The following is a 10,000-nucleotide window of genomic DNA, read 5'->3' on the forward strand; positions in this document are numbered from 1 at the left end:
TCATGATGAATATAATCATCTATGAGATAATTAAGATCCATAAACCCTTTGGATATAAATTAGTAAAGAAGTAATTTTATGGAAGTGATAAGCCATCATTATTAACCAATTATTACTACTACTTATCAAAGTAAACACAAAATTGTAACTCCTAATTTATCCTCAGTCCTCATCCACTGTTGAGCAACAAATATTCTATCCCTATGCTTTTTATTTGCAGCATTCCAAATGCATGGGGTGTGAAAACCTTGGTATTAAGACTCGACACCCACTGCCAGTAGCCTACTTTGCACGAGTAATGTTGACTGTCAACTACTCCCGCCAGGCTTTTTGCAAAGTCACACAGGATCGCAGTGTGTCCACTTCCCATTAATTAGCAAGAGACAAAGTTTCCCAAGCATTTCTCTTCGCCTCACATTTCATTGCGTTTGGTATGGCCGCTGCCTTAGACCGGCAGGGAAAGATGTTTTCTTGTTTTTTATATATGTAATGCATTATTGACATTTTTTTACTATAATAAAACCTTTTCTATTTTCTGATTAGAAAGTTCTCCTTATATGAAATCATAATCATTTGTATTTTATTCAGGGAACCTTCTATTCTATGACTTCACACTTTTAACTTCTAAAATAATAACCCTTTTCTTTTTTTTTGCATGAAAGACTGTATTTAAGTGTGGTGTGCATGTGGTAGAACCTTCCCTCCTCCATAGCACTGGTACCTCAGGGTGCCCAGGGTCTCAATGCCAGAGAGGTTCTGGACGGGGAAATATAGTATTCATTCCACAGTCCTTTCCAATTCTAATATCAGTTTAATGTAAAAATGGCCTTGTACATTAGGGCTGTCTTTACAAAAAAATGTAGATTCTGATAGCAAAAAATTATGGAATGTAGACTTGCCTAGGTAGTAGAAAGATGCACCATAACACTTGGACTTCTTAATAGGTGAACACTTGGACCCCTTATTTGGTGCTTACATCTAAAAAGTCCAATTGTATCATACAATACCCATTTGGAGCTGGGGAAAGACCCAACACTGTACATGAGCATGGATGTGTGTATATATGCATATTAACCCAAACCTGTTGGAAATGACTTGTGCATACAGGCCATACCCACTGTGAGCTTAATATATATTTCTATCTATCTCACCTGTTTACCCTTTTCCTTGATATATATTATAGAAAAAAAAAAAAAAAAAAACAAACTCTGGGATCTAATATTGCTGTTAGTAATGTCAATATTTATAATAAAAACAACAGCAGCAGTATTGATAGCATTAGTAAAAAAAAAAATTCCATCCAGCAAACTCAAGGAAAGGTGAATTCTGGTGAGGTCACAAGGTCCACTAATAGACTCCTATGCAGCTAAGCACTCGTAGAGCTATCTACATGCAGGGCTATTTCACAAAACAATACTATAGTGTAAAATGGTCTACTTGGGTCATGATTACCTTCAAGATACTACTTCATTAATATTTTACTACAGATAACATCTTCGGGACAATAAGGGTGATAATCTACAGGTCTTGTAAACAAAGGCACCACTATGGTCTATGCTGGGTCAGCTGGGTAGGGAGTGGCCAGGGCACTTGTGTGGTACTCACACTGCAATTCAGTATTAACCACAATATATGCATGGATGAAAAAATGGACTTATCTTTGTTTTATTGAATTTATCAATATCTATAAAGAATGGTAATGAATCCCATGTAATGTGATTGAAGTGACACTGACAAGGGTTAATGTAATTTCATATCTCCTTGGGGAGACATCACACTTGTAAGGATACAGGAATTTATCTCTAAGATGTAAGTAATTTCTATTAACCCAATGTCGATGGGCATGACTTGTACGTACATGCTTTGCCCACTGTGAGTTACTTGTTTGATTGTTTTCACACATAGATGGTTACACTTGTGCTAAGTCACCACTGAGCCAATTACGAGTACTGCCTGTCTTCCTGTTTACCCTTTTATTTGATTTATAAAAATATTTTATGTTTTTTTATTTTGCTGTTACTAATATTTATAACATTATAGTAATTATAATAAAAATAACACCATCGATATTCATAACACTAGTAAAAAATATGTTTTTCCCGCCAATTCAAATCAGGTAAGGCCACAGGGTCTACTAATTGACTCCTTTGTGGATAAGCACTAGCAGAGCCATCTATGTGAAGAGATGTTTTACAAAAAATATAAAAAATATAGCATTTTCCTCATTTTTTAAAAAATTTCCCAGTCAGAACTGTGTTAAAATCATTAAGTCATATCTCATGTTCATAATAACCATTTGAAATAATATTTGATATCTTACAGGAGTGAAGTCACATGTAAAATTGGAAGTATTATACTCCATATTTCAAACACTGAGCCTATTCCAGAGAGAGTAGACTAATAAATCTGTAATCAAGTGTTTATACATGAACATACTTGGTATTTATTCAACTTCTTTATCATCTCTACTCAAGGGAGTGTTAAGATTGATACCAGGAACACTCAAAAGGATGCTAGGTAATCAAATCATCTACTGCCAAATATTAAAGTTTGAGGTAGTGACTTTGGGGGATTTTGATGAAGATTGAAAGTTAGCAAATTGTCAATAAAAAGTCAAGTCTGAACACCTAACAAAATGTCATGAACAATTTACCTTGAAACTTCATTAGTGAAAAATATTTTTTTTAATTCACTAACTATTCTCAGTCTAAAATAACACCAAAAGTCCATAAATCTCCTATTATGCATAATTGTATAAGCTAAATGTCTGAACTTAGCATTTTTAAAAATATGGAGTCCAGTCACACGGCTTACTCATTTTTCAAAAATGACGACAAAAAAAAATATTTGGGGGGTAACTACATTAGTTCAATCTCACCCCCAAATATAAAAAGAAAAGATAAGGGTGTCTAGAAGTGTCTCTTGAAAAGCAAAATATATCACTGTTTACCTACTGTTCTCTACATTCACTAGTAACTGAAGCATACATCTATAAAAAATATGTATCTATTTATTAGTCTTTCATTCATGTTTTTTACACTATTTTTTCCTGTTTAATTATATACACCAAAAATGAGAGAGAGAGAGAGAGAGAGAGAGAGAGAGAGAGAGAGAGAGAGAGAGAGAGAGAGAGAGAGAAAATTAAGTCCATTTGCAAAAAATAATTCAAATTTTTGACTAACCTTTTTCTTATATGCAAGCTGTTCCATTGGAGTAGTAAGTCTGCGTTTGTGGTCTCTCAAAAGGAGGCATGTCAAGACCATGTACAGTTCACTGCATACCATAAAAATGATGAAATACATTTTATGTATATCTGAAAATAAAAGTTTTCATATTTAACTTGTTATGAGCTACTCAAGGTGTAGTAAATTCATAGAAATGAATAAATAAATTACAAAAGAATGAAAACCGTAAAACCTAACTCCTCCACTTCCCTCAACCCTTTCCCCTTCCCTTTCCCTCCTTTGGGCTGCAGTTTTACTAACTTGCTGTGTTATCACAGCAGCTCTGCACAAGAAGGGCACAAGTTCATTACTCCTTGCCTACCCATGTGTGGTTGACATTGTGGTTTGTATTGGTACATGTATAATACAAGTACAGACTTTTTTTCTGGCATTATTCCCTAAAATATCACTCTTATTATCATTACCAACATTATCAACTATCATTATATCAATAATATCAATTATGATTAAATAAAAGCTTAACGCTTTTTCCCCATCAAAAATTGGATAAATAGGGGAGGTCAGATTGGCCAACTAATTATGTTCTTGTGACTAAATGCTAGTGGAGCCATCAATGTGTAAAGCAAGTAAAAACAAAGTAATAGTGTATAGAACATGGACAACTGTACTCTTAGGATCATTTGGTTAAATAAGGAACATATTACATCAACAAACCAGTACAGTATCTAACAGTAACAGTAACAGTAGTAATCATCATCATCATCATCATCATCATCATAATAATAACAACAATAATAATAATAATAAATAATAGCTAACAACAATAATAATAATAATAATAATTATAATAATAATAATAATAATAATAATAATAATAACAATAACAATAATAATAATAATAATAAATAATTGCTAACAAAAAATAATAATGATAATAACTATATCACCAGTAGTAGCAGCAGCAGCAGGCAGTGCAACAACAGCAACAACAACAACAATAATAATAATAATAATAATAATAATAATATTAATAGGAATGACATTAACCCAATCGCAAGAATACATGCCATGCCCAATGTAATACAAGTTTATTTATTATAATTACACATAGATGGCTCTATAAGTGCTTAGTCACCAAGGAGTCAGTTATTAGTCCTATGTATCTCACCGGTTTACCCATTTCCTTGACTTTTGGAAAGGGTCTTTTGCATTATTTCATTGTCTATTAAATGTTATTAAGATTTTAATGACAATTTAATAATCATAATATCAACTGTATTAAAAAGAAAAACACATTTTCTCACCAATTCAAGGAATGGGGAAATCAGGATCTGTTTCTATACAGATCCTGATTTATAGACTCCTTGCCAGCTGAGCACATGTGGAGCCAACTGTATGTAACAACATTCACAAAAAAAATACAGGGGACAGAACATAAATCTGGGGTGAATAGGTTAATAATGATGACAAAAATAATAATAACAATAATAGTCTAATAATAATAATAAAGATAAAAATAACAATCACAATAATAATGATAAAATAATAAAATCAACAACAGCAATAATACTGACAGGATGACAATCATTCACTCATTTCCTTATAAAAATATTTCTTTAAATAACTTTCAGCCAAAGAAATACAATTTTCCTGTGTTTCATTATGTCATAAATTGTTGGTAAGCTTAAGTTTCCCACAGATATACAACTATCACGCATTTTTAGAAGTTCTACCTTATCTATCATTGATCTCTGTGCTTCACATTACATCACACTAGCAAAATGTAAAAATGGACTTCTTAATAATCACTAAACATGATTATCTATTCTTAGACAAATCTGTGCAAGATAGCAAGGAACAGTGATTGGCACAAATTTACCCTTGTAGATTAAAATGTGTAAGCTAGTGGGTACATCAAATATAGCAACCAACAATGTGAAATTTAGTTTTTCTTTTATACTCTTCTTCATAAGTGGACAAAAAATGTTTGCTTATCAAAGATTCTTTTGCACAATACCCTAAAAAGCAAGATTTATCATTAACCCATTGCTGCTGGGCATGGCACGTATGTACATGCCATGCCCACTGTGAGTTTACTTGTTTAATTGTTTTTACACATAGATGGCTACACTTGTACTAAGTCACCAATGAGCCAATTACGAGTACTGCCTATCTCGCCTGTTTACCCTTTTCCTTTATTTATGGAAATATTTTACGTTATCCTATTTTGCTGTTACTAATGTTTATGACATTATTATAATTATAATGTTTAAAATAAAAATAACACCATCGATATTTATAGCACTAGTAAAAATTATGTTTTTCCCACCAATTCAAGGAAAAGAGAAATCAGGTAAGGTCACAAGATCTACTAATTGACTCCTTTGTGGCTAAGCACTAGCAAAGCCATCTATGTGCAGAAACATTTCACAAAAAATATGAAAAATAAGCACAGCATTTTCCCCATTTTTTATACATTTTCCACTGCAACAAACCAGTACAATACACTGGTCTACACTGTGAAAATGATACACAGGGTCTATACTCCAAAATTTGTGATAAACCAAAATGGTGCTTTTGAAAATATCTTAAACCAATGGTCATGGATGGCATGATATGCATATCATGTTCACTACATTTTGATATATAAGTACATTTACATAGAGATGGCTCCATGTGTATTTAATTACCTTTTTCTTTTATTTTTTCATTTTCATTAGTATTCAAAGCTAATAATAACAGTATCAATATCAACTGTATTTGGAAAGGGAAAGAAAAGAAAAAGAAAAGAAAAAGAAAAAGAAAAAAAAAATCCTCAAAATTCAGGGAATGTGGAAATCAGGGGAGGTTATTAGCATCTACTAATTGACTTCTTGATGGCTGAGTACTTGTGGACCCACAGCGAACTGTTCACAAAACTGCCACCAAGTTCAGGAGCCATGAACTTGATCATCAAGAGCATTTGATGATGTTGGTGCCTATGCCGGAGGACCTAGCTATGTGTCTTTAAGACCTTGATACTGTCAGTTTTGCTTTATGGAAGTGAAACCAGGATGCTATCTAGCACCTTGGATTCTCATCTTGATGGCTTTTGTAACAAGTCTCTTTGCCAGATCATGGGGTACAGTTGGTAGGATCATGGGTCAAACTGACGGCTACACCATGAAACTGGCATGGGACCTGTTCCTTGCATAATCTGGGATCAACAACTAAGGCTATTTCCCTGTGAATGACCCTGCCCATCAGTTTGTCTCTCTGCAAGACAATTCTGCGTGGAGGAGGCCCTAAATCAACCTATATCATGGCTAGGGCAGCTAGACAAGACATGCCACAAGGAGTTAGAGATGGGCTAATGGCCTACCTGGAGACTCGCCATGAGGGGCCCTCGTGGCTGGAAGCAAAGAGTGGATGCAGCCATGCACCCCTGTCAGCGTTAGCCCCTTGATGATGATGATAATGATGATATATATAAATATATATATAAATATATTTACATATATAAATAAATAAATATCTAAACATATATATGTGTATATATATGTATGTATATAAATATAAATATAAATATAAATATAAATATGAATATAAATATATATATATATATATATATATATATATATATCTGAAGGGCCTTCAAAAAGTTTATGGAAAAAGGACAGTATGAAAAAAACGGTTTAAGTTATGATACACTTCTGCAGATGTTAATACCAGGCTCTTAGTCCATCTGAGTAAAACTGAGGGTCACGTGATCTGAACCATGTCAGAGTAACTCTTATAACAAATTGTTACCTTTAAATTCTTTCTTTTTTAAAATCACGGCTGTAAGGTTGGACAATTTCCCATAAAAATTTACATAGCACAGATTTTGTCTGCTGAGCGCTGTGAGGGATACATTGTCACGGTGGAAGAGAATGCATTGATGCAGCTTTCAAGAGCATATTTCTGAGATTCTTTTTGGTTGTTGTTGATTTCTTTGGGCATTGTTCCAGAGCGTCAATGATTTGCCTATTCTCCCAACCGAGTTTCACCATGAATTTAATGCTTGTCCTGGCCTCGATTTTGGTGGATTCCGTGTAGCTTGAATGGTGCCTGACTTCCAAATGGCAGTGATGCATTATTACCCATATTCAAGGGTTCAGGTTTGAACATGTTATAAGATTTTGGTACAATGAAATCAAAATCTTTCCATATAGTTTTTACTTATGGACTTTTTCCACAAACTTTTTGAAGCCCCTTCATATATATATATATATATATATATATATATATATATATATATACATATACATACATATACATATATATATAAAAATATATATACATACCTGATTATGGAGGTTCAATTTCTAAACATCAGAGAATACTGATGGTAATAAGATAGATGAAAAAAGAAATATACCTCTTAATCATTACATCCTGGAAGATAAAAAAACAACAACAAAATTCTTACCATAATTCTCTTTTGATGAGACAAAGGACAGGCCAAGAAGAGCAATGTTCTCAATAACATTCAAAGCCGTAGTCACTTTCACAGCATTCTGTGAACATTAAAGTAAAATTAAATACATAAACACATATATCATACATATATGAACATGTACACAAAAGTACATACACACACTCATATACATACATAAATACATACATACATATTTATGTATATATATACATAAATATATAAGTAGTCATATACATAGTCATATACATATTACAGATCTATATGTCATCGTGAATCGGTAGTGGGTTGCTTGCAGCCTACATCAACCTCAAGACGGCATTTGACTTGGTGCATCTAGAATCGCTATGGGAGATTCTGAGAATTTGGGAAATTCCGACACAGATTATTGGCCTAATAGCAAGCCTATATACCGGTACTGAAAGTGCTGTAAAGTGTGGTGGGGGCCTGTCAAACTTCTTCCCTGTTAATTCAGGGGTGAGGCAAGGCTGTGTACTTGCATCAACACTTTTCTACACCTGCATGGATTGGATAATGACTACCCAAAGTCAGTGTGGAGCAACACTAGGCAATATCAAGGTATCAGACCTTGACTTTGCCAATGATATTGCTATCCTATCTGAGTCCCTGGAGTCACTGGTGGCGGCTCTTGATGCATTTAGCAATGAGATGAAGCCTTTAGGCCTAGAGGTCTCCTGGACCAAGACCAAGATTCAGGACTTTGGGGCCTGTTAGGGGAACCCTTTCAGTCAATCTATGCTTGTGGTGAGGATGTTGAAGTCAAAGAGAGCTTTGCATACCTTGGTAATGTAGTCCATATCTCTGGGCTGTCAGACCAAGAAGTCAGTAGATGTATTGATCTGGCAGCAGGAGCCATGAACTTGATCATCAAGAGCATTTGATGATGTTGGTGCCTATGCCGGAGGACCTAGCTATGTGTCTTTAAGACCTTGATACTGTCAGTTTTGCTTTATGGAAGTGAAACCAGGATGCTATCTAGCACCTTGGATTCTCATCTTGATGGCTTTTGTAACAAGTCTCTTTGCCAGATCATGGGGTACAGTTGGTAGGATCATGGGTCAAACTGACGGCTACACCATGAAACTGGCATGGGACCTGTTCCTTGCATAATCTGGGATCAACAACTAAGGCTATTTCCCTGTGGATGACCCTGCCCATCAGTTTGTCTCTCTGCAAGACAATTCTGTGTGGAGGAGGCCCTAAATCAACCAATATCATGACTAGGGCAGCTAGACAAGACATGCCACAAGGAGTTAGAGATGGGCTAATGGCCTACCTGGAGACTCGCCATGAGGGGCCCTCGTGGCTGGAAGCAAAGAGTGGATGCAGCCATGCACCCCTGTCAGCGTTAGCCCCTTGATGATGATGATAATGATGATATATATAAATATATATATAAATATATTTACATATATAAATAAATAAATATCTAAACATATATATGTGTATATATATGTATGTATATAAATATAAATATAAATATAAATATAAATATGAATATAAATATATATATATATATATATATATATATCTGAAGGGCCTTCAAAAAGTTTATGGAAAAAGGACAGTATGAAAAAAACGGTTTAAGTTATGATACACTTCTGCAGATGTTAATACCAGGCTCTTAGTCCATCTGAGTAAAACTGAGGGTCACGTGATCTGAACCATGTCAGAGTAACTCTTATAACAAATTGTTACCTTTAAATTCTTTCTTTTTTAAAATCACGGCTGTAAGGTTGGACAATTTCCCATAAAAATTTACATAGCACAGATTTTGTCTGCTGAGCGCTGTGAGGGATACATTGTCACGGTGGAAGAGAATGCATTGATGCAGCTTTCAAGAGCATATTTCTGAGATTCTTTTTGGTTGTTGTTGATTTCTTTGGGCATTGTTCCAGAGCGTCAATGATTTGCCTATTCTCCCAACCGAGTTTCACCATGAATTTAATGCTTGTCCTGGCCTCGATTTTGGTGGATTCCGTGTAGCTTGAATGGTGCCTGACTTCCAAATGGCAGTGATGCATTATTACCCATATTCAAGGGTTCAGGTTTGAACACGTTATAAGATGTTGGTACAATGAAATCAAAATCTTTCCATATAGTTTTTACTTATGGACTTTTTCCACAAACTTTTTGAAGCCCCTTCATATATATATATATATATATATATATATATATATATATATATATATATATACATATACATACATATACATATATATATAAAAATATATATACATATAAAATACATATATATGTATATATAAATATACATTATATATATATATAAATATACATTATTTATATATAAATATACATTATATATATATAAATATAC

General features: G+C 33.8%; 1 protein-coding gene across 1 annotated transcript in view; it reads right to left on the bottom strand.

Moving 5' to 3' along the window:
* The window catches only part of LOC125031318 (post-GPI attachment to proteins factor 2-like), a 29,147-nt gene that overhangs the window by 3,572 nt on the left and 15,575 nt on the right, over window positions 1-10,000 (bottom strand). Inside the window, 2 exon segments of the mRNA XM_047622005.1 lie at window positions 3,183-3,313; window positions 7,636-7,723. Of these exon segments, the coding sequence (XP_047477961.1) occupies window positions 3,183-3,313; window positions 7,636-7,723 (219 nt within the window).

This window comes from Penaeus chinensis, chromosome 12, assembly GCF_019202785.1.
Source record: "Penaeus chinensis breed Huanghai No. 1 chromosome 12, ASM1920278v2, whole genome shotgun sequence".
NCBI classification, from domain to species: Eukaryota; Metazoa; Arthropoda; class Malacostraca; order Decapoda; family Penaeidae; genus Penaeus; species Penaeus chinensis.